The 25,902-nt window shown below is 44.2% G+C and overlaps 2 protein-coding genes across 19 annotated transcripts in view; one reads left to right on the top strand and one right to left on the bottom strand.

Annotated features, from left to right (window-relative positions):
• EPB41L2 (erythrocyte membrane protein band 4.1 like 2) overlaps positions 1–25,902 on the bottom strand; it is a 193,055-nt gene that overhangs the window by 58,059 nt on the left and 109,094 nt on the right. For all 18 annotated transcript variants that reach the window (XR_005353930.1, XM_038526777.1, XM_038526778.1 and 15 more), the window contains exon 4: positions 13,062–13,166. Coding sequence is in view for 17 of the 18 variants with exons in the window: in XM_038526777.1 (XP_038382705.1) it covers positions 13,062–13,166 (105 nt within the window). In the remaining variant the exon portion in view is untranslated. The remainder of the gene's footprint in view (positions 1–13,061; positions 13,167–25,902) is intronic.
• LOC102151410 (developmental pluripotency-associated protein 2-like) lies at positions 20,950–22,020 on the top strand. The gene is given in 2 exon segments (XM_038526790.1): positions 20,950–21,063; positions 21,065–22,020. Coding segments are annotated over 2 exon segments (966 nt in total). The 3' UTR covers positions 21,917–22,020.

Consider the following 25,902-nt stretch of genomic DNA (forward strand, 5'->3'; position numbering starts at 1 on the left):
CCGTAATCCAGGGTCCCCTCTAAGCCGCTTTATAACCACCAAGTTTCCCCTGCGACCCTGAGGGGGACCCGCGTTCCGGTCACTCGGGGCCCTCCCGCCCCCGACCCCCACCCCTGGCCTCCGCCCAGACGACAAGGGTGCCCCAGCACCACCTCGGGGTGTTCACAGACCCCACACACGCTCTGCGGCGCTGACCATGCCGAGGCCTCGGAGGGACCGACATCGCCTATGGCCTCTGGTCATCCTAAAATACAAGTCCTAGTATTTCTATTAGAGTTGCTTTTATTTGAAAATTAGGTATTTTATTTATTAGTTAATTAGCTATTAAGTAGCTATTATTAGAATAATCAGACTACTAACATCCCGAGTGGGATGTAATTTTATCATCTGGGGTCATAGATTCATAAGTAAGATGACATGATGACATAAAAATGACATAAAAATGACAATGTGACTTCTAAAGGAAATACAACTCTATTATCTATTATCTACTATCTATTATCTGCATTATCAGCCACAAACTAATAACATATATGTAACAAATACATAACAAATATTTAACAAATAAAAATAGACTTCCTGGTTTTGACACTTGGAAAGTGCTGGATGGATTAAGAAGCAGACACAAAAGGAGGGGAAAAAAAAATCTGAGGACATAAATGCGCGTGGCATACGCATGCCCGTGCAGGACCCACATGTGTACACACACACGCATGCACCCCACGTGAGATTATGGTGCAAAATTCCAATTCTTTCAAAGACTTGGCTACCCCACACACGGACTTTGGGATGGATGCTACATGGAGTCCAGCTTGGCTTCCACCAACTCAATGAACTGGGGCTCCCCTCGGGCTCCCTGGAGGCTCGGGTCTACATGAGGACCAACACGACCTCACAGGGTAGCTCTTTTCAACCATTCGTTCAAATGCTTCCTGGAGAGTAAGTGCAAACGCCAAGTACCTCACCCAGCACCTCTAAAAGATGATACATCGGCCTATCACCTTTGGGTATATATCCCTTCTCACATAGTTATATTACTTTCAAAGGTGATAGGCTACCTGTATTAGAGAAGTTAATCTTTATATGAACATTTCTACCCACAAAAAAGTCACCAAATCATTCACTCTATACTCATGGGCCACATGGAATAAAAAAATCAGACCCCTTGTCCTTAGAGACAACTGTCTGGATAATGCCCGCCCTTGAAGCTGTCCCACTGCAATGAAGAATCCTGCTGGAAGCAAAGGAACATGAGCAGCACAATCCCCTCTCATGAGAATAATCACTGATAACTAGTCCCTATGCTTTCATGTGCACAGTAATGTATTACCTGCTAAAAAAGACAGATTTACCCATGGCCCACTTGAAACAGCCTCCAGGGAGGTGGCCTGAGGGTCTCTACTTTGACAGTCCCAGGCAACTCATAATCGGGCAAGATGGGGATTTTCCTCAGTGCTTCCCAGACTTTAAGGTACAGGCAACAATGCAAAACTAAAAAGAACTAAAATCCAGATCAGAATTCAACAAAATTTATCTTGGCTCCTTAGAAATTAAAAGTATTTTGGCAGCTACGCTTAGGGGCAGGGACATTCATTCACTCAATTTGGTATCCTCCTCACCTTCCCCTTTTTACCCCCACTCTGTACCCAAAGTATGAACTCATCATGTACTTATTTTCTGAATGAACATCAGGTGAACCAAGGAATAAATAAAAATTGCAAGGGAATCCTATCACAGGTTGCAACAGAAGTAAATTAAAATGGGGTCCTAGAGTCCAGTGTTATTAAATCACCTTAGAACATGAAACTGGAAGACTTGAATCAGTTGGTGGGGGAAGATGATACATCTTTACTTTCACTAATCTCTAACTGAAATTTAGCATTAACCACCAGTTATGAACATAGGAGAAAAAATTCTGGTTAATATGAGCAGTACCGTTAGCTTTGTCACTCGTGGGAATCAAAAACAGTTCCCTATCCCATTACGGTTGATGCAGACCTTAAAGTATCTCTTAGGCTAACCAATATTTTGAAATCACCGTAGGGATTAGATGCTGGTGATCATCCCAAATTTAATGAATATTTTGGAAATGTTATTTACTGGCTTCCCTTATAAGCCCGTGTATAACTTTATTATACAGTTAAAACCCTATTCTGAGAACTCAGCAGCCTACAGAATTCACTAGGCTGCCAAAGGAATACATGACAGCAAAAAAGGTTCAAAACAAAACAAAAACCTGTCTTAGAAGGTTACAGAAATCCAAGGAGCAAAGCAAATATCTGTACGCATATTTCTTGTTGCACTGAAGTCCTTCTGTCCTCACCCCACTCCTGATCACTACACCAACCTGAGGGCAAAGCACTCTTGGTTTACCAAGTCTTCTCTACCACATTTAAAAAGGGTTAAAGAAAGAGGATTTTCAATTATCCTCTAACAACAAAAACATCTAGAAAAAGATGGAAGCCCTGATTACAAATGCTGGTGTTGGGAGAAACATCAGAGGCTGATGGTCTAAACATCTGCGCACGGTGGGAATGGTCTCCCTCCCCCTAAGTGCCTATGGCTGCGGGCACACGTCCAGAAGCATGAGCCACGCGGGGTCCCCGCTGCCTTGGCTCCTGTAATGCTCCAAACTTCTACAATGCTGTCACCTCACAAGAACATCTGATCCCCTACGTGAGTGCTTCTCAAACCCTGAGAAGGTTGGAGTCACCCGAAGATCTGGTCAAAACACGGACATCAACTCAGTAAGTAAGGATCCGGAGTCTTCCTTCCTAACAAGCTCCTAGGTGGGACCAATGCTGGGGGCCCCCGACCATCCTTTGCGTAGTACAGCTGTAGACTGCTTTTAAGACTTTTAAGGTCTTTTCCCGAAAGATGAAGGTTGAAAGACACTTTTCAAGACCTTTACCTGGCTTGCCAGGTAGATGCCCAGGCTTCCCTGGCTCCTGCAGGAGCCCTAGCAATCCCTGCCCTCCACGTTTCCCTTCTTTGGACTCTGCCCACCGCACTGAACAGCTGTACCCAATAATGCCAAGTCCCGCGGCCTCTCCTCCACCAAGGTGCTAACCACTTCCAGCTGACCGAGGAGCCACAGCAGCAGCCTACTAGTGGCCGAGAGTGTGGCTGCCTAGGCTGCGGGCCACCGAGAAGAGTGGACCTTGACACTGGCCCAGGAAACTCTCACCATATCTGCCTTGTTCCTTGCTCCCCCAAAACACCCATCTCGCCTGCTTCCCTTTCAGCCTGGATGCTAGGAGCCCAGAGTTAGAGGTTTTCCAAAATGCTCAGCTGTGCCTCCCTTGCTCACGTTTGTCCATCTGGCCGGGTGAGAGACATTAGATCCATCCGACCCTGTATTACCAAATGTTAAAAGTATAAACTTGCCTAAAAGCTGCGAGTTCCCTTCAGAATTCACCGTGCTGAAGCAGATCCCTCCAAACCTTGGCCGCAATTAGGCCTAATGGAGCGCTGCCCTCGTGCTGGCGTTGGCAGAAAAGGGACAGGCTTTCTAGGTTACGGTGACACGTTCACTACGCGTCTGGGAGGGCGGGATTCTAATTTCCGCCTCTGGTATTAGAAGCTGCCACTGGACTGAATACAGAATTTCATTAAAGAATACTTTATATGTGACAAAGGATTTAATATTTGTGTTTTTAGTTCCAGTTTCTGGAGGGAAATGGTCGGACTATCAGACAAACATTTTAATCAGTTTTCATAAAGTTAGCTGTCGATATCAACGGCACTTCTAACAAGCTCCTCTTTCAATATGGCTTGAAGCAAAGGAACATTTAATCTCTGGGGCCAGGCGCCAAACTCTATTAACATCAAAAATTCAAGACAATATTTTTCCCTTTAAAGAGAGTCCAAACCCTTAATGATGGTTCCAGCTAGACATAAATACAAGAACTATATGGACTTGAAATTCCATATATAAACGAGTAACACGTTGCTCGATTCCACATATTTTTAACGGCATTTTCCACAGTAAAGTTTACATAAAACTCCTCAAGAGACATTAAGAAGTTCTGACACGAATAACGATACATTTTCATATGTAGAGCAAACTGAAAGGCTTCCAACTCAAGACCTCAACTATGAGACACAGCACTACACTAAAATCGAAGGAAAGTTTACATTTTCTCTCTATGGAAAATTTTCATACAAATAACTATGGCTTTATCTCACCTTCAATTTATATTACGTTGAAATGAGTCACTGAAATTTCTATAAATCCAGGTAATATTCAGCAGGAAAAGGGAAGCGGCTTAAATTCCTTTACCCTATAGTGTCCTATTGTTGAAACTGCATGGATTTCAAACGCAGTAAGACTGATGAACCAAAGTCGATACAATGGTAATATTATTCTTTGGAAAAATTAGGACACCATTCAAATCTAGATTAGAAAAAATAGGAGTTCTTTTGCCTACATGTCTTGAGGACTGATTTTTTTTTTTTTTACATCAGCGAGAAGGAATAAAAAAAGATACAAAAGTTATGAAAGCAAATCAGATTATATGTGAAAAATACACTGCCAGTGACATGTGAGCCCTCATTTTCTGAAAAGTCAGGATTTCAGAAGGACACCCCAGTGTTCTAGGGTTAAAGCCTGGATAACAAAGCATGTGCCTAACCACATGTGCCTAACCACATGGGCCTTCTCATCTCCCATTTCACAAGAGAAACTACAAAGTAAAATAAGGAATTAGGAGTTCCTGATTTAACAGGTTTTTCTGTTTTTCTGTCAGCGAGGATTCCTGTGTTGAATCCCTCCACATTGAACTTCATCCCAATTCTCTGCCTCAAGGACCTGAGCCTGCTGGGGACTCTGGCCATCCTTTGCACACTGAGCCGAGGCCCTGCCATCAGTTTCCACCTCTGCAGACTTCATCCCATTCTCAGATACAACACCCTCCCTCTCCTTTTAAATTTTCTACCCATTTATTCTCACCGCAGCAGCTCTTCAAGGCCTTCTTTGGACCTTCACCCCTCGGCCCCAGCTATTTCCTCCCGAACTATTAGTCCATTTCAGTTTATGTTCCCTCCCGTGTCCCCATGAGTAATCAGCTGGATTACCATCCTAGGAGCAGCTCTGGTTTTCTAGATCTTCTGTCCATCTTACCGTAACCACCAGGAGCACAGCCACCTGGGAACCCCCCATGACACCCCATTTCCCCAGTCTTCTCCCCAGGGAGCCGATGGTACCACCAACATATTCCGTGGCCATCATAACTGTATGATCTCCGGCCTCGGCTGGACTGGCTCAACGGCGATCCACATATTTGTCCTTAGCTGTCTGCGTCCCGGGGCCCCCTGCACATCCCCCTCCCGTTACTCTTGGCAGAGGGGTCTACCCTCGATTCCTCAGAGCTTTGAGGTGGCACTTGATGAAGACGGACTCCGAGCAGCCCCACTCCTGAACTCACTCCTGCAGACGAGGGATGAGCCGCCTGCTTCATTCCAGGCTCGTCCTCTTCTGGACTCTGGAGCCTTCCATCATCATCCCTTTCCTCCTCCTCGGGCATTCCCACAACCACAGTCGGAGTCCTTCCATCCAAGCAAGTCGACCAACCCTCCAGGTCCCTACTGCATGTGCTGCCCTGTCCTACGTGCTTCAGGTTCATGAGAGACTGCTTCAGGTTCAACTCATACACTAGAGTAAAATGTCACTTGACTTCCACAGTCACAGCAGCCACATTTCAACAGATTGACAGCCATCTGTGGTGAGCAGCTGCCATGCTGGATGGAGCAGTCTAGAACATCCGTCATCCATCACGAAAGGCTCTGGGGGACCATGCTGGTCTACATTCTTGTATCGTTCTCCCACCTGTCCTCCTCCTCACAGCCAGCTTTCTTTAAATAGTCTATACTCACTCTCATATTTTAAGATTCATTTGAGAGAGAGGATAAGCCATGGTGGGGCGGGCAGAGAGAGAGAGAGAGAGACTCAGGGCTCACCCCAGGACTCCAGGATCATGACCTGAGCCAAAGGCAGACACTCACCTGGCTGAGCCATGGGGCGCCTCATCCCACTCACATTCTGTGTGCTAACCTTCCTCAGCCTCACCTTCCCCAATCCCCAAACACAACGTACCCAACAGCCTCTAAGCATTTCCCACTTAGCACAATGGAAACGAGATCTCATGTCTGCCCACAACTCCAAACTACACTGCTTCCCCATGGACCCTGTGAACAGGTCTCCACCGAGCTCCAGCTCCCAAGCCCGCCATCACCCTCACACCCCAGAGATGATGGGCTACACGGTCCTCTACAGACACTCCCTACTCAGCATCTGTCTCCTGTCCTCACTTCTTATGTCGCCGCCTTAGTTTCCATCACCTCTGGACCGGACACCGGACCTTCCTGCCTCTCACCTCCGTCCCCGACGATCTCCCTCCACACCACAAACAGGGCCCTATTTCTGACATGAAAATCTGACCGTGGCACATTCTAAAAACCCTTTATGTCAGGATAAAAGTCTAGATGCCTTAGCGTGAGACACACAGCCTTCCAAAAACCGTTCTTTGCTTAGCTTCCCATGATCACCAGCATTCTCCACAGAGCCACCCTAAAGTAACCCATGACGTCAGATAAAACCCTGTGCCTGCTGAGAAAACACAGCTTCAAGACGAGTTCTCACTCCTCCACCCACCTTGCCCATTGCTCGCAGGTCCCTCCTGCACAGACCCTGGAGCCCACGTCCTTCAGCCCGTCAAACAGCTTGGAATTCCTTACACACCACCACTCTTCACACTGGAGCTATTCCTTTCTTCTGCACAGAACGTCCCCTTCCTGCCCACATCCAGATTATTGGTCATAAGTCTCAATTTCTACGATAGAATGTTAATATCAAACTGCTTCTATCATTTCTAAAATTTATAGATTGGCCTATATATACAACAATATAAACATTTCAAGCCCTTGTCAGCTAATAAAACAATAGATGTCCAGCTGATAGGGTACATTAAGTTGTGTCACTGAACTCAGATTACTAGAGCCCACATACGTGGGTAATATTAGCCTCACTGCCATGGTCAGAAGGTTTGTGTCTCCCTACAACCCCTACATGGAAATCTTAATTCCAATGTGATGCTATGAAGAGGTGGGTAACTGGGTCATGAGAGTGGAATGGTCATGATCGGGATCAGCACTCCCCACAGAAGAGGCTCCAGAGAACTCCGCTGTCCTTTCCACCACATGAGGACACTGCGAGAAGTCACGGTCCTGTGAACCAGGAAGCAGAGCCTCACCAGATACCAAATTTGCTGGAGCCCTGATCCTGAACTTCCCAGCCTTCAAAAAGGTGATTTATTCTGATAACCCATCCAGTCTGATATGTTGTTCTAGCAACCCAAATGGACTAAGACACTGACCAAAAAGTCAATCTATTTTCTGTCCCAAAATGTGTGAGGGATGGGTCATCTCCCACCTACTTACACAGCCTGTAACATAACAGCCTTGAACATCCCCTACACAAACAGCAGCAGGGCTATTCCTAAACTGAGAAGAGTGGAATCACGGCATATTCAGTGAGCCTGGTTGGGTGGGTGAGTGCACATGTGGGTGCATGGGTCTCATGAGCGGTAAGTAAGACTGAGTAGGAGAAAAACAGGTTTCCTACTTGGAAATTCATCTCCCAGGTGATCTGGCAAGAAGGAAACAGCCCCTGGGGTGCCTGGGTGGCACAGTCCGTTAGATGTCGGACTCCTGGGTTTCGGCTCAGGTCGTCATCTCAGGTTTGTGAGATCAAAAGCCCCATGTCAGGCTCCTCACTGAGCTCAGAGTCTGCCTGAGATTCTCTCTCCCTCTGTCCCTCTCACTTATGCATGCTCTCGCTCCAAAATAAACCTTTTTAAAACAAGGGAGCAAGTTTTTTAGAGAAGCACCAGCATGGAATCTCACAGTCACTAGTGGCAGGTCAGGTCATCCCTTAAATTCACTGACACACAGAAACATCAACTAGAAAACTGCTACTGGGGACACAGCCCAGAATATCCTCCCCACAACCCATTTATGAAGTCCTACAGGATGTCTTTCAGAATCTGGTAAGATGGAAAGTCCTTCTACGGCAAGATGACCTTCTTCCATCCTTCCAGTCAGAACACCCATGAACACTGTACCCATTTTCATACCTTGCCTGACAAAGCTAAGAACTGCTGAGTTTTCTATTTTTTTCCTTCCTAGTTTACTTGGTTTTGAATCTTACCTTCCATGTTTACTGCCTCGGTGGCCTTGGGTGAATCATTTAACCTCTCTATACCTCAATTTTCTGTATTTATAAAGTGTGGTTAATAATACCAACGTTTCAGGGCTGTTCTGAAGACAAGACGAGGCGACGTGTGAAGTGCTGCAATAGTGCTGGTGCATTGTGAGAATCCCAGAATGATTAGCTATTAATAGTTAGGTCTATTTTATTTGGCTGTTTTTTTAAGTAGGCTCCATGCCCAGTACAGAGCCCAACACGGGACTCACAGACTCACGACCCTGAGATCAAGCCCTAACTTGAGATCAAGAGTCAGATGTTTAACTAAATGAGCTGCCCTGGAGCCTCTATTCAGGATATATATTTTTTTTATGATAAAGGCCACTTTGGAATCTTTTAAAATGAAGTTATAAATAAGCATGTCTAACTAGAAGCCTCAATATAAATAGGATATTCCCATCTAGAAATAAAACCACCCTACAGCACTCTGTATCGAGACAGAGTCCACCTGGAGTGCTAGCAGCCACTTTTTTTTTTTTTTTTTTTTTTTTTATTTTAAGAAAGAGGGATACACAGAGAGGAAGAGGAAGAGAGAAAATCTTAAGTAGGCTCCACGCCCAGTGCAGAGCCTGACGTGGGGCTCCATCTCATGAGCCAAAACGCTTAACTGAGCCAGATAGATGCCCATTCTTTAAAGCACATATAAAATTAATTTAGTTATTCTTCTAAAAGTTGTTACCTGACCTAAAGTCAACATGTCTTGAAAAATGACACGCATGATATACTCTGCCATCCCCCTAACTGGGCCCTCCCCAACTCACTAAAAGGCACCTCCAGCCAGCCTCCCAGGCCTTACTAGTGTTATGTCATCCCTCACACCCAATCATCACACTGATTCTTCCTCCTTCCTCAGCCAATCTTAAATTCTTTACTTGACTAGGGGCTTACCGTCATCACTATTTTTTAGTACACAGTTCAGCAATGCTAACCTTATTCACATTGTTGTGCAAGAGATTCTGAAACTCTTTCATCTTGCAAAATTGAAACTCTATACCCACAGAACAGCAGGCACCCCCTGCCCCTGCCGGCAGACATGGTTCTACTTTCCATTTCCACGAGCGTGACTATGGATACCTCATATAAGTGGATCACAGTGCTTGGCTTTTTGTGGCTTATTTCACTTAATGTCCTCTAGGTTCAACCATTTTAGAGCATGTGATAGACTTCCTAAGGCTCAATGATATTTCATTCACCACATTTTGTATATACCACGCTTTGTTTATCTAATTCATTCATCAGTGGACACTGGGCTACTTCCATTTCTTGGCTACCATGAATAATGCTGCAATGAACACAGGGGTGCAACCATCTCCTAAAGATCCTGCTCTCAGTTCTTTTGAATATATACCCAGAAGTGGGACTGCTGGATCATATAGTTCTATTTATAATTTTTTGAATATTTTCCTGTTTTGAGTGCTTATACTGTTTTCTGCAAGAGCTCCATCATTTAACATTACCACTACCAATGCACAAGGGTCCCAATATCTTGGTATCCTTGCTAACATTTCTTATTGTGTATTTCTGCTAATGGCCATCCTAATGGGTGTGAGATGGCACAAAGGCAGTATTTAATAAATATTTGATAATGTTTAACTAGATTGAGGTTACACAGACAAAAATGTATGATCTCTACCCTCAAGTTCCTAAAGGAACGGGGAAAAATGATGGACACAAATAAGGTTTGTGCTAAATTTCTAGATAGATAACAGATGGAAGAAACTGTCAACTCTCCTTGAGTGGGAGCAGGAGACAGGGTGGTGGAGAGCAGTCAAGCTAAATCTCCTAGAGTAGAATACTTAAGTAGGCATCAAATACCAAAAAAGTAGGATATCTTAAGTAGGCATCAAATACCAAAAAAAAAAAAAAAAAAAAAAAAAAAGGAGGGGGGAAGAGGACACGCCAAATGTAAAGAATAGTATATTCAAGCAGCAGCTATGGTATGGACCAACAAAGCTCTTATGAGGAGAGAACTTTGGTGTGGATTGAACCCAGACTCTATGTAGGAGGTTACTGAGAAATGAAATAAGAGAAATAGAGCCTTGTCAACCACCCCAAGAGGGTCAGGCTGGATCCACTCAATGGTGCTAAACCAGGGAGTGCCAAGATCAAACAGGCGCTCCTGAGATCTTAGTCTAGCAGCAGCGTGGTGTGTGACCATGGGGGCCGGGACCAGACGGTTCATCCACGTGGGAGGATGACAATATTGTCAAAGCAAGAGAGGACAGAGGTCAAACCTAAGTCCAAACCGTGGACCAAGAGAACTAGGAGAGGGATGTTAGTAGGTAGACGAAGAACAGACCTTTTTGACTGATAAGCAATGGAAGCATGTGGAAGGAGTGGAAGGACCCACTCTACAGGAGACGGATGAGGTTTAAGGGGAAGATGCCGGTTTGCTCTGAGACCACTGAGTGCAGTGTCCAGGAGGCAGTTAAAGAGGAGTCTGAGATTCAGGTCAAAGATATGGATTAGACACATATACTGGAAGTCATAAAAATAAAAACTAGGTGGATCCCACTATCTATATACCACTCTTTCTCATGTAAATCTAGGGTTGCAGAAATACCAGATGTCTTTATGTAGCATATCCTGTTTCTACTAACAGAACGTATTTTTCTACATGTTTTACAACATACTAGATGGCTTCCTTCTTTCACAAAGCTTTAGTGCTCTTATGACTCTCCCATATGTAATTGCAGAAAAAGTGGCTAATGATAGCCAAATTCCCACCACTTTCTTTTTAATAGCTTTTAGGACTAGCAGAAGGGCATATGGTTGGAAATATTATCAAAACCACCCTTAATGTCAAGTCTAAAAAAAGCACGTCGTTTATTTAGTCAAATATCTGATACGTTACTACGTCTGAGAAACACATTCTAAACAGAATTCTAATGGAGAATACTACCATATTATTCTGCAGGCAGACATGCAATTTAATTGTCTTTCGTTTAAATGTGGAATTAAACCACAAATTAGGCATCAAGGCTTTAAAACTAAGCAAACTGAGAAAACTAAATTTATATGTAATTATCACCCTTAATACCCCGTATTTCATTACCAAGACATATAAACAATGACAGCATGTGGGCAAATAAACTTTCCCGCCTATGTTCATCCACTGACTGTTTTCTTCTGTTGACTGTGACGTACAGGTTAGAAACAGCAAGGCCACTTCCTTCACCGTGACTAGGGGCTCAGGCATCCCCAGAAAGAACATCTCGGCGAGGCTGTCCACAGCCACAAGCTAACAGACTTAAGAGGGCTTTGCTCCGGGATGCAACAGAATCAAACCTTTACTCTTCACTCCTCCACTCAGCCTTCTCCGCCAGTCACATCCCATTATTCAAAGTGCAGAAGAGGAATGGCCCTTTCTTAACAAGGAGGAAAGTGCTAGAGACTGACTGTATGTGTGTCCCCCCACCCCATTCATATGTTGAGACCCAATCCCCAGTGTGCCAATATTTGGGGGCCTCTGGGAGGTGATGAGGTCATGGAGGCAGATCCCTCATGAGTGGGAGCTGTACACGTATGGAGAAGCCTTGGAGAGCTCCCTGCCCTTCTGTTTGTGAGGACACAGAACGCATTATCTACGAGGGCCAGAAAGTGGGCCCTCCCCAGACGCTGAACCTGTTGGCATCTTAATCTTGGCCTTCTCAGCCTTCCCGTGTTATTTATGAAGAACTCCGACTATGGCACTTTGTTAGAAATGCCCAAACTGACCCCGACAGAAGGCTGCTGGTTACCTAGCTAATTGCCAGATTGGATTACTGTTGCCCCCCCGTGATTTATATAGGAGACTGAGAAGCCCTGCCAGTCCCTGGAATTAGCAGTAGGCATCAGAGCCTCCGAGGCTCCTGCTTAGTGTCTTGGGAAATTCCTGGGGCAGAACAATCTCAACACACTTGATGCCAGGCGGATTTGCACCGGGTGCCGGCCGGTCAATCTGCCGCCTGCGCCAGGCTGGGCCCCACCTCCTTTCCTGCCTCCCCGTAACCCGACAACAGGGCAAGGAACACATCACCCCACACAGCCACCAATCTGTCCAGCAAGGCAAGCGCTCTCCCAAGCCCCCAGACAAGTGCACATTGCTTCCAATATGCTTTCTTCCTTGCATTTTAGAATGTTTCACCACTTCAAAAAGAACCCTCCTATCCATGATCTGTTAGTCCCTCCTTTCCCCCAACACCTCTCTCAGCCCCTTGCCACTACTAATCTACTCCCTGTTTCCATTGATTTGTCCACTCTGGATATTTCAAATAAATAATCATATAAATATGGTTATTGGTGTCTGGGTTCTTTTACTTAGCATGTTTTCAAGATTTATCCATGTAGCATTTATCAATACTTACTCTTTTTTTAATTATTTTTTTAAATTATTTTATTTTTTCACCCAGTCCTCATCCTGCCAAGTGTCCCCCTCAGTTACCCCAACCACTTCCCTTTCCACCACCCCTTGTTCGTTTCCCAGAGTTAGGTGTCTCTCAATTCCTAGCATACAGGTGGATTCAAGAGCTAAAAAATTCAACATAGAAATTTTTAAATCCGTTCTTTCAGTCTCTAATAATTAACACAGAATCAGACATCCCTTCTGTCTGCATACGGTACTAGTGGGAAAACATACACACACAATGGCGGAAACTTTTAGGTGATTCTCTCTACATAGGTTTTTAATACTTACCTAATTTCAACAATAAATATAAAATATGTCAAATTATTTTAAGGGTAAATTTTATACTGCTTAAGGAAAAAAATAAAGTATTTTTCTAAGAGATACAAATAAAGTTGAAATCATTTCACTTACTTTCTGCTCAGGGCTTTCCTGAAATAAAAGTCCAAAGTAGTCCTTCTCCAGGAGATTGAGATGTTCACACACTTTGTCAAATAACACTTGTCCCTTAGCACGTTTCTGAGGGAAAAAAGAAATGGTATCCTTACTTTTCCAGCACTAAAGATTCCGTGAATATGGTAAATAAAGGACTTCACATCAGATAACATTATTTAGCATAATAGATTTGTTTCCCAATCTTTTATAATACAAGAGTGATTAACAACTTTTTCACTTTAGAATCCTCCTCCCCTGCCACAGACACAAAGCTTAAATTCTAAAACGAAAGCGTGATTAAACGCTCTCTGCTTTACTTCCTACTCTATAAAATATAAAAAGGACTCCAAAAGTAGGACGCTAAGGGTTCGTTTATTTTTAAGATGGTACAAAAATACGTCCGATCGCCTCCGCCGGCTCCTCAGGGCGGCTGACGTCCTCTCCACAAGCCGCGTGCTCCCCCGGGCCTGCTCTTCACTTATCCTAACACGATGTATCCCATCGGTTCTCAGGTTTGATTCTTGGAGACTAGAAAAAAATAATTTTTTTTCAATTCAGGCAAAGCTTCTTCTTGAGAACGACGGGACACTCCATCTTCAGAACAAGAGTTCAGGATACAAGGTGATGGAACTCGTAGAGTAAGGTCAACTGCCCCCGAGGATGTAACGTACCTTCTGCCTTAAACAATTCGCTGTATTTTGTATTTTAATTTAAGAAATTGCTCTCAAGCGAGATGTAAAGGCCTTTGACAGCCCCAGAAAAGTTCATTGTCAACCAGCGGCAAGGCGTCAAGCGGGGACTGGTGTCCACTCAGGATGCGCGGCCCCGGGCAGGCCCCTTCCCCGCGTGGAGGTGAGCCGCCCCGGGTCCCCCTCGGACGTCGGCATCCTCAGAACGATGCCCTCCCGCCACCACAGGGACACTCCGTCACCTTCCCCGCGTGGAAGTGAACGTCTCCCATGGGCGCATCCCCGAACAACCCAACGAGGCATCAAGGACATCTCAGGGTCGAATCAGTAGGACCCCGACACGGGATCCTGAGACAGTCTCAGAGAAACTCAGTTCAAGCACTGGTTTCGCTCCCCGAACCTTTTCCTCCTCCCCTTGGTGGGAGCAGAGGTGGAAAACTCGTGTCTGAAAGACGTGCAAAGGAGAATCTGGAACTTCCACTGGCAAACCTTTAGTAGTAATGTTTCTTTAAAAAAAAAAAAAAAAAAAAGAGGAGGAAAGGAATCACACCAAAGAGAGGAAGAAGGAAGAAGTGACATCATTTCAACATGACAAGCACTGCACCTTCACTATTATCACTGCAGATTCATAAATTAGGGACACTTAAAATAGACAGGTGTTTATAGGTCTGCATATTCAAAGTACGTGAAATAGGGGCACCTGGTGGCTAAGTGTCAGCCTTCGCTCAGCTCGGGTGGTGACCCCGCGGTCCTGGGACCCAGCCAAGCCTTGGGCTCCCTGCGCAGGGAGTGCCTCTCCCACTCCTACCCCCCACTCCCGCTCTCTCTCAAATAAATAAATATCTTTAAAAAAAAAAAAAAAAAAAAAAGAAAGTACCTAATTCTACAGTAGTAAGGAAGAGTATTGAATTCTGGATCCCAAACACCAAAGTTCTACGTACATTCCCATTATTGACAAATTACATGACCAAGGACAATACACTTTCCTTCCATTTGCCTTAATTTGCACACCTGTGAAATGGGGGGTAACAGCATCCTCCACAGGGTGCGGTGGGTGCTGGACAGGCCGCTACACATGGAGAGCCTAGGACAGCGTGCGGGGCCTCGTGCTTACTTAATGTGGGTGCCCGCCGTGAGGGTCTGGAGAGTCTCGAACACGAAGAGGGACTAAGTGCACTTACACAAGATTTTGGCTTAAGCTTTTAAAATGGAAGGTTCTGTATTTCATTATTTGGTCTGCATGCAATTATTAACCTATATAATTAAAACTTTGAATTCAGAGGTATTTTAAATTAACTTTATGAGGAGAAGGGAACTCAAAACATAACAGCTGGCTTTCTTAAATGTACAGTAAAATCTATGGTCTCTTTTTTTTATAGGAACCTGGAGTTGATATGAAGATATATGGTTGCAAATAGCAGCATTTTTTTTTTTTTAGGAGAGTGAGCGGGTGCCCATATCGGGGTGAGGGAGGGGTGCAGAGACAGGGGCAGAGGGGACCCCCAGCTCAGCACAGAGCCCCTGACACAGGGCTCCTTCTCATGACCCAGAGATCATGACCTGAGCAGAAATCAGGAGTAGGATGCTCAACTGACTGTGCCACCCAGATGCCCCAAAGAATATCCTGGAGATAATCAATAATTCAAGATAGAAGTAGTGAATTCTCTGCATTAATTTCAACATTATTCACTTCTGAATGTCTAGTGGGTAGAAAACCGCCCATCAAAATAAGTGGTCAAAAAATACTGACTGAATCAACTGAAAAAAAGTACTATGGTGTACTATATGCAACATTCCTATTTTTAATGAGGTGACACTAACCTACTCAGCTCCTAGTGAAGGACCATAGCTATGACGTCAGCACCCACTTTGTAATTAGCAACTTTCCTTTTCTGAGATAACAAAGTGAGCCATCAACTACAGCCCCCGCCGCATCCATCTACTTGGACATCATACCGATGCATTTACAATGAGGTATAAATGACTTGCAGGGGACAGTTTATCTCCTATACAGCAGAGATTATCATCTTATTTAGAAAGACACTAAAAACTCAACAGAAGCTAACATAAGAAGTTGACCTTTAATCAGATAAAGCTCCCAAACTTATCATTTCTAAAAAGGTCTGGCTGTATGTGACCACTACTTTCAAATGAGTGAAACCACCTAGCTGTAGACATCAGGAAGAAATGCAACAGACTCAAAAGGAGAGTCCTACTATTTGGTGATAACACTATTTGAAGTTAGAGTAAAAAGGATGTTTAAGACAACCCACGTCCATGAACACATACTTCAGTTCAAAGAAAACACGTATTCAACACTGGTTATAGTAAAATTTTATTAATAAATCATACTTTCTCACTGGTATCTGTTTCAAAAATGGAAACATGCTCTCATGGACAGAATTCCCCTAAAGGATTGAGAGAAAAATCTGCAGAAAGCTCAGCACCACGATGAGGCATTGCTGCGCTGGGCAGCACAGGGGCATCCACGCAGGGGCTGGGGTCAGAGCCAGGCTCTGCCTCGTTCAGCTTCCTGTAGGCACTTTCCTACTAGACAAGTGCGACGACAGGCAAACCACTTAGTCTCCCTAACTGTCCAAGGAAATCCCAAGTCTCTCACAGCTCACTGGGAGGGTCAAATTAACCCGAGACAGGACACGTCAAGGTGCCAAAGCAAGTGCCTCCATCAGCCCGCCGAGTCCCGTTGGGGGCTGCTCTTTCACGAGCCCACAGCCAACACCAGAGGACCTTCTAGAGGCTTTGAAGATGCTCAGACCTTGCTTCTCTGCTATTCTCTCCTTCCCCTCTCCAGGCACAGATACTTTAAATGCTTGATTAGATCTTAACTGCACGCAGTTATTACTTATGCTTCTATTCAGCATCTCCACCCTCAATGAACTCAAAGTCTGGCTGGAAGACAAAAAAGCAACAATACCGTGGGACACGGACTGAAAGATGCACGTACAAAGTGCTATGGCAACACCAAGAACAGAGGAGTAACAGGGTCTGAGAGAAACCACAGCTCCACCAAGACTGTGGCATCTGAAATGAATCTTAAAGGAAATTACCTCTGTTAAGGCAGAGAAAGAGCATTTTCAGAAGAACTTACTTTTCCATTCGGATGTTTATAGAGTCCAACAGAGCCGATTTCTCTGCAAAAGCTACTGGAGAATATGGTAAGGTGAAAAAGTAAGCTGTCCATAATGGACAAGCCGTACGCTATGACTGCCAGTCCTGCCGCTCCCCTCTCGCAGGACTGCCAGGGCTTGCTAGGCTAAGAAGCTCAACACGTACTGACCCAGCATCTGACGTGTATTGGTTCCTCTGGGAAGACATCGCGAAAACAATGATAAATAAGATACAGATGGTCTTGGAAAATTCACAAACGACAGAAAATAAAAAGGAAGTCCCTCCAAGGGAAAACAAAGTCCTATGAACCTGCTGCCCTAGAAGTAACTGGCTACCTGGTCCAACTGGTCCAAAGACGACTAACCAAGGGCCTATGAGATAGCTGCATGCAACAGGTCCACGCGAAGACAGCACCTGCTCCGGGGGGGGGGGGGGGGGGGGGGGATTACCACGTACAATCCCATCTTCCTCCAGCACCTTTAATACACGATGCACACGCACGCACACACAGCCGGACACAGGGGGCTATAAACACAGAGGTGAAGAAGAAGGAAAAGGCAGTACGCAAAAGCCGAGGTTTCAGGAGGCAGAGCAACACACACCCACCAGACCCACGAGACGTTCCATTTGCACACCCACGTCCCCAAAAAGGGAGTAATGGGAGATAAAAACTCTGCTTAACTACTATGCATCAAACTTCCTACTTGCACGTGAAATGTCCTGAGACGTTCTATGGCGAAAAAACCTTGTTTCCCATCATTCAACCTCATGTTTCCCCAAAATTATTTGGCTAAATAAAGCACTATTTTATTTTAATACAACACTTACTAACTTAACTCCACATCAGAATGACTGTTCTACAGACCATATCTCAAGAAATGAGGGATAAAAAATTACCATGATTTGGCCCTCAAGCAGATTTGGAGACTGGCATTAACAGTTTTAATTAATATGATTTTTTCAAAAACATTTTATTCATTTAATTGAGAGAGAGAGAGAGGGAGAGAGAACACAAGCAGGGGGAGCAGCGGGCTCCCCCCTAGGCAGGGAGTCGAATGTGGGGGGCTCCATCCCACGCCCTGGGATCATGACCGGAGCCAAAGGCACATGCTTAATGGACTGAGCTTCCCAGGTGCCCCATTATGATTTATTATACACACACACAGAGTTCATCCACTATCTTTTTTTTTTTGGAATTCCACTATCTTTTTGATTCAAAAATGCCAAAAAAGAGAATTTAGTTTAAACTGAATCAGAAAAAAAAAAAAAAAAACTGAATCAGAATTGGATGTGTCCAATCTTCTGGCTGGAGCCAAGGATTCCTGGACATAAAATCCCAACAAATATAACCAAAAAATCCAAACACACAAGGAAACCAATCACTGTTATTGAGTATTAGACACTATCGAAATCAGATCTTCAGAGACTGCAGATAATGGAATTATCAAGTACAGAACACAAAGTCAGTATGTTTTACTTGTTTAAAGAAATAAATATCAAGAAATAATTATAAAAAGAAGACTCTGAAAAGAACCAAATAGACGATCTATAAACAACACCTGTAAAAATAAATCCAAACGGACAGTTTGACGCAGACAGAAAACCAGTGACCAGCAAGATGGATCTGAAAAGACTACCCGAAACACAGCAAAGAATGATGGAAAGTGTGAAAGAACTTCAGACATGGAAGACAGAATGAGGAGTCTACACAGACTTCATCAGAAATGTCACTGAAGGGGCACCTGGCAGGCCCAGTCAGTAAAGCAGGAGACCCCTGATTCTCAGGGTTGTGAGTTCAAGCCCCATACTGGATGCAGACTTTACTTTAAAATAAACCCCGTAGGGGCCTGGACGGCTCAGTCGGGTAGGCGTCTGCCTTCCATCAGTCAGATCCCAGGGTCCTGGGCTCAAGCCCCATTGACAGGGAGCCTGCTTCTTCCTCTCCCCTGTCCCTCCCCTCTACCCCCTGCTCATGCTCTCTCTATTGCACTCCCTCAAATTACTAAAATCTTTAAAATAAAATCTTTAAAAAATAACTAATTGAAAACAATACAGAGAATAAATGAGAGGCAACATTAAAAGACAGAATAATGGGAGCATTTGGTTAAGCATCCTTGCAGGGGAGCCCAATGCAGGACTTGATCCCAGAACCTCGGATCATGCCCTGAGCTGAAGGTAGAACCACCCAAGTGCCCCCAAAAATAAAATCTTTAAAAACAACTTAAAAAAAAAAAAAAAAGGCATAATGGCTGGTTAATGTCTAAAACTCTCCAATTAGGAAAACTCCGTGGGCCTCTAGCCACATAAAATGAAACCCAGTACTCTACAATCACTTTCTCCCATTATTTTATTACTCTGACTCATTGACATTCAAAAGGTTTTGACATTTATTTTAAAAAATAAGATATAGTAAAACCATCCAGACGAGAGGGAAAGAAACAGGAGCTAAGGAATAAGGGCAGACGAAAGTAACTTTTAACAGAAACCCCAAAGAAGTTACTGTTAAGAAACCTAAAACTGATCTGCTTTTGGAAGCTAATGCAAAAAAGGCAAACAAAATAGCATATTTCTCCTCTCATGAATATATCGGATTATCCCATATTAAATATTACCCACAAAATGTAATAACGTGGCACGTTTAATAAATACTCATCTGCAATCAAACTTGCCTGAGCAAGCTGTCGGCAGTAGGAACCCGAGGTTCCCACTTCTCTTTGCCTTCACGCTGTCCACAGCACACGGGGGACAAGAACCAGCACACAACTGTGATCGCAACACAGAAGGCTTGGGGGTGCGCCAGTTGGACCCGTTCCTCGAGCCCTCCAGATTCCTTCATGTGCCATCTTCCATGAGAATAACTGATTCTCAACTACACTGGAAAAGACACAGCAGTGCAGAGCCAGTGACCCGGGCTAGAGCCACAACCCTACCTCTTAACAGGTAGGTACCTGGAGGCAAGTTACTGACCTTCACCTGCCTCAGTTTCTTCTCTTTAAAATATAAATACTCCTTGGGTTGCCTGGGTGGCTCAGGGGTGGAGCGTCTGCCTTCAGCTCAGGGCGTGACCCCGGGGTCCCAGGATGGAGTCCTGCATAGGGCTCCCCACAGGGAGCCTGCTTCTCCCTCTGCCGGTGTCTCTGCCTCTCTCTCTCAGGAATAAATGAATATAATCTTAAAAAATAAAATATGAATACTCCTTGTATAATAGTGATAATTAAGTGAGGTGTATTTAAAGTGCTTAATAAAATAGTTGACACTTCATATGGTTTAAAAAGCAGCTGAAATCAAGGACCTTTCTGAGCTGCTCTAATAATAACTGATTTTAAAAATGATTAAAGAACTTTCACACTTATTTCATCCAATCTCATTTCACAAATGAGAAAACGGAGGTTACAGAGAAGTTAACTTAGTTTTCAGACTGATTTCCTGAATTTCTTTTGAAGAACTGAATTCTTATCTGTGATACCCATAAACTTTAGTACTCTGTATTTCTATCCAGGAAGGCAATTTTCTCCTATTATCGTTGTTTTAACTTTTTTTTTTTAATAAACGACTTGGATTCTATTGCATGAAAGGACTACAAACCCACGTGTTAACCAAGCAGAACATAGGTGTGGTGTTTTTTTTTTTTTTTTTTTTTGGTCCCACTACCTGCACTGAAGACCCGGACACCTCGCCGCCATGGCACTTTGGGGGTACTGCCCCAGACGAAGACAACTGTGGACTTGCCAAGACATACTCTGAATTTCTTTTTCACCCTGAATTATCTCCAGCTGTTGAAACCTTACCTCTAGACCAATCTCCAGACTCTCCTTCCCTCTGAAAGCTGTGCCAGTCTCCCGATGCTCCTGTTTCTCCTTCGAGCAGCCTCTTGCACACCTATCACACTTACTCTTACATTGTGCTCCTTTTCGAAGCTAAGTTTGGAGCCTGAGTTCTTTAATCAAAAGTATGTTTTTCTCACTTTAACATCTCTTGGGGAGGTGAAGAGGATTGGAGGGCCCAAGTCCTGACCTTGCTGGCTCTGCCTTCCCCTAAGTGTCCTGGAAATGGAGAACTCGACTTACGACAATGAGAATTTCTCTGAGGAGGCATTAGAGGAAGAAAGTGTGATTCTCACATTGGTTCCAGTTAATGAAGAACTTAATGAAGAACAAATGGAAGCCAAGTGTTTCTTCAACTTCAGAAGTCAGTCTGAAGATGCCTGGGTCAAGCGATAAAGTTTGTCATCCTCATATAAGTGAACGATTCAAGTTTTGTCCAAAACATAGTTGTTGTTGTAGTACACCAGCCCCTCCTTTGCCAGCCAGTTTGCCTCCAGTTAATAAAGTACGTTGGGACATTTTGCGGAACTGGTGCCAACAACTGAATTTGAGTACCCATGGCCGGAAAATAGAGGTTTATCTGAGGCTCCAGAAACATGCTTACTCTGAAACAAACCAGGAGTGTGACAATGTAAAGACTATTCCTGAAACACCACCAGAGGCTAAATCGGAGTCATGTTCGGCGAAATGCAAGATGGTGGCCAAGATTTGGAAAAGTAGTAAGAGTGAGAGAGGCAGGGGGATTAATATAGTCAAAGTGGTAACTTCAGCACAAGAAGGCATGTTGGCAGCATGGTCAAGAATTGCTGCAAGAGCCAGTCAATCCAAGTCTGTGAATTCACGTTCCGTTCCTGCTTCTGTTGAGACCTTTCTGCTGCAAGCCTCTGGTGTCAGGTGGTGTGTGGTCCACGGCAGACCTCTCCTTGCAGACACACAAGGTTGGGTTCGCCTGCAGTTTCATGCAGGTCAGGCCTGGGTGCCTGACACTCCCAAAAGGATGATCTCTCTCTTCCTGTTACCTGCCTGCACTTTCCCATCTCCAGGCCTAGAAGATAATATGTTATGCCCTGAATGTGCTAAAAGAAATAAGAAGATGATGAAAAGATTAATTGCACTGGGGAAGGAAAGGCGACCTCATTTGAACACATCAACACCATTCCCTTTGAATGGGCCATATCTTGATACAGAATAAATGATCGAGAGCCCAGAGCCACCCCTGAATTGCATCCCAGTGTTTGCTGCGCTCTGTCCTAGCCAGCCTCAGCATCACTTGGTAACCTTGAGTACGGATGTGAATGTCTGGGTTCTGTACTTGAGGCTTGCCAAGAAGTGACTGCTACCCCTGCTTCAAGTACTTAGTCCTATAGAGTATAACTTAGTTCTGTTTTAATTAATAGATTTTTTAAAGTTTTAGGTTTTCAGAAAAAGTGAACAGAAAGTGCAGAGCTCTGAAATAACTGCTCCAACCCCTTCCCCTACTATCAGCAGCCTGCACCAGAGTGGTGCAGTTGTTGAACCTACATCAACTTACCATTATCACCCAAAGCCCATAGTTTACAACAGGGTTCACTTTGGGACTTCTGGGTGGCTCAGCAGTTGAGCATCCTGCCTTTGGCTCAGGGCATGGTCCCAGGGTCCCAGGGTCCCAGGATCGAGTCCCACATTGGGCTCCCTGCATGAAGCCTGCTTCTCCCTCTGCCTGTCTCTCTGCTTCTCTCTCTGTGTCTCTCATAAATTAAATCTTAAAAAAAAAAAAAAAAAAAAAAAACATCTCTTGGGGCAGCATTTCGCTGCGTAACGAGCTCGCCCGTCGGCCAGAACCATCCGTTGGGTGGGATGGCTCGGAGCCATGATGCCAGCAGCAAAGCTGGCAGCGCCGGCCCTAGAATCCAAGCCTCCGGCCGAGCGTCTTACGCAATGTCCTGGACCCAGCTCTGGACTGCCACCCATAGATATTCAGGGAACTAACCCGGACACACGCTGCCAACTACATTCTGAGGGAAGAGCAGCCACAGACCTACATTTCATCTTCACAATTCTACATTGTGCTTACACTCTTCCTTAGTAATTTGAGCATTTCCAAATACTTGTTGAGAACTAGAGGAATGACAGAAGCAGAAAGGCGAATCCGCCTGTTTCTCTTAAGGGCAGGCCTGCGTGTGCCCACCTGCATCCAGAAGGGGACCGTGGGCTTCCGGACGTTCCATCCCCTTCACTAAGACCCTTGGCTTTGTATCCCTTCCTCCACCAGGATCTTTCCAGACTACAATCTGTGTCAACAGCAACTCTAAGAATGTAGCAGCAAGTTAATTAAACAAATCCATACAACTGTTACCAAAACTTGCCAGGTACACCTCAAAAAGAAATCTTCCTTTCTGTATTAAATGCCAATGAGCTTTACAATCTCCTTCTCTGTCTGCCTCTCCCTAACCCCACTTACAGCACGGACCAGCAATATAAAATCAGGGCACTGAAAAATTGACCATGGACCATTCAAAAGAAAAAAAAAAAAAAAGGCCCTTTGGTTTACCTTCCAGGTATCAGGGGATCTTTTTGTTTTTTTTTGTTTTGTTTTGTTTTCTTCTTTAAAACACTGAATATGTGAGAGATATCCAAAAGGGTGGGGAAAAAAGACAATTTTGATGGGTTTAAAATATATTCTTCAAGAGCTACAAGACTAACTTCTGGGGACTTTAAAAGAACAAAACAAAACAATCTCGGCAGACCCAGCCGAAGAAAGGCAGACGGCAATCTGAGAAGCTGAGCAAAGTCCCCAGGGCCGGCGCTGTTATTTGTGGCATTCACTTCTGAGGCCAAAACATGACATTTCTGGAGGCCTCTCAACTTGGAGGAATTTGTGCAACTGCTTACCCGGCAGATTGCAGTGGCCACCACACACCACTGGCGTTTCATAAAGCACCATCACTGTCTCCGTGTAGGCCCCTCCACACTGCAGTCATTGTGCGCCGAGGACGCGGTGCTGGGAAGCGCACAATGCCATCCATACATACGGCCCTCCAGCCAGCTCTGTATCTTGCACTAGCTCTAAACTACACTATGCAAATGTAAAAGGCCAAGGAAAGAAAGGTATGCAAAGAGCACACACAACAACTGGCACATTGTCATGCGGGTAGAGGAAATCAAAGCCACACAGAATAGGAAAGACAGCGTCCCAAATAGTCCAAGGCCATCATTTACCAGATCATTCTTTTCCTAACCAGTCTGAGCGAGTGGTCGGCACACCTCTGTCCCAAAGCTCGTTCAGACCCCAACAAAAAGACACCGTATCCAATTATCCTGTGTGTGTTGAAGATTTAACTCCAGAAATAACGGAGTCGTTCATAGTCAACAAAGATTTTTAGGTTTCCCTGATAATTAATACGAATTAATTTCAAAAAAGTTTTTCCAACTACCAAGGATGCGTATATATAGGATATATGCATGTGTACAAAAATGTACACGAGTATACACACATATGTATCTTATTTTGAATAGAATTAAAAAGTTTCCAAGCTTTTTCATTACTGATCAGAACTGCATATGTGTACATCCACATACATGTACACGCATCATCAAGATTATGTAGCACGGACGTCTCTAATAAAGTAACTGTTAACGTATAAGTAGTTTTTCTCGTACAGTGTTCTTTCAAGACTAGGCTACGAAACAGAAGAAGGAACCTCTCACAGGTCTTTACAAGAACTCTATTTCTTTTCCATTACACAGGATTTAGGGGGTCAGGGTAAACATGGAGCAAATCCTACATTCCTTATGTTGCAGACGCGGACAACATAAAATGTAAAATGTAGTTTTAGGTGTGAAGAATAAAAAGGGGAGTCTCTATGCTTCTAGCTATGCCAGGGTTTCCCTTAGAATTACTGCAGGACGTAGTTACTGGAGGGTACTGCGCCGTCTATTCCGGTCTAGGGTTTGGTTTGGCTTTTGTAGCAGCCTTTTAAAAAAATTTTTTTTTTGAAAGACAGCACACGTGCATGTTTTAGAATTCTTAACTGAGCACACAATTCATCTCGTAAGCAACCAGGTAAGTTTAGATGACAAACCAGATAGAAAAATAGGTTTTCATCTGTATGCTTTGTGGAAAACAGCAACTCTGACAGCAAAATCCTGCAACCGGTATCACAAACAAAACACAGTATCAGCCACAAACCCGAGTCTGTGGATGTGGTTTTTTTTCCTCCCAAAGCAAATAAATGCTTATTTTTTAGCCTTAAAAGACAAAACACTGAGTCTTTAATCCTGCATCCACAATCACATTCTCTAAGGTGGATGCAGTTTCTATTTCCGGCAACCCTGAGGTTTTCATCAGCTTTCAGGACCCAGGAATCCGCTCAGTGACCAGAGGACAGGCCTTCAGGGGATCCAAGCCCTGACCTGAGGATGCCCAAACCTCACAAAAGCCCCAGAGCCGTGGATCTCAAAGCTTGTTACACAAACTCTATTTGTTGATGACATGTAAGCATCTGCACACAAATTTCGTACAACGGATTATACTTATTTTTTGGCTTTAACTAAATGAAATAAGCGGTCAGTTCTAACGTGTGTCGATTACTCAGCTGTTCATAAAACGTGGTCCCTTAAATGCCTTCCTTCCGTAATAGAAGTTTAAGGAACTGGTGCCGTAGTGTATGGGGAAGAATCATCTCAATCTCCATTTGCTCCAAAGAGCCTGCAATTTCTCATGTGCAAAATCCAACCGTGTTTCTATTCCTAGAGTTCTAGTTTATTTTTGTGGTAAAGGATTTCATCTTTGATCTCTCTTTTGAATCCAACTGGTTATGGACCATGTGTCTTCTGACTCCCCAATAAAAAGTCCTTGGACACTAGGGACTGGCCTATTCAAAACTTCGAGATAAAATGTATTGTTTTTAAACCTTGTGATTTTTTTTCTTACTTGTAGAAGTACTAAAATTTAGAGACTAAGAAGTTCTTTAAATTACAAAGTCACGGTGAATACATAAGTGGTATATGTTTACATTATGAGCCTTCCAAGTCCCAAAGTGATTGATGAAATATAAAAATACTATCAGGAGGAACACCCAGGTGGCTCAGTGATTGAGTATCTGCCTCCAGCTCAAGTCATGACCCTGGGGTCCCCGGATCGAGTCCCACATCGGGCTCCCTGCATGGAGCCTGCTTCTCCCTCTGCCTGTGTCTCCG

This window comes from Canis lupus, chromosome 1 (assembly GCF_011100685.1).
Source record: "Canis lupus familiaris isolate Mischka breed German Shepherd chromosome 1, alternate assembly UU_Cfam_GSD_1.0, whole genome shotgun sequence".
In the NCBI taxonomy this organism is placed as follows: domain Eukaryota; kingdom Metazoa; phylum Chordata; class Mammalia; order Carnivora; family Canidae; genus Canis; species Canis lupus.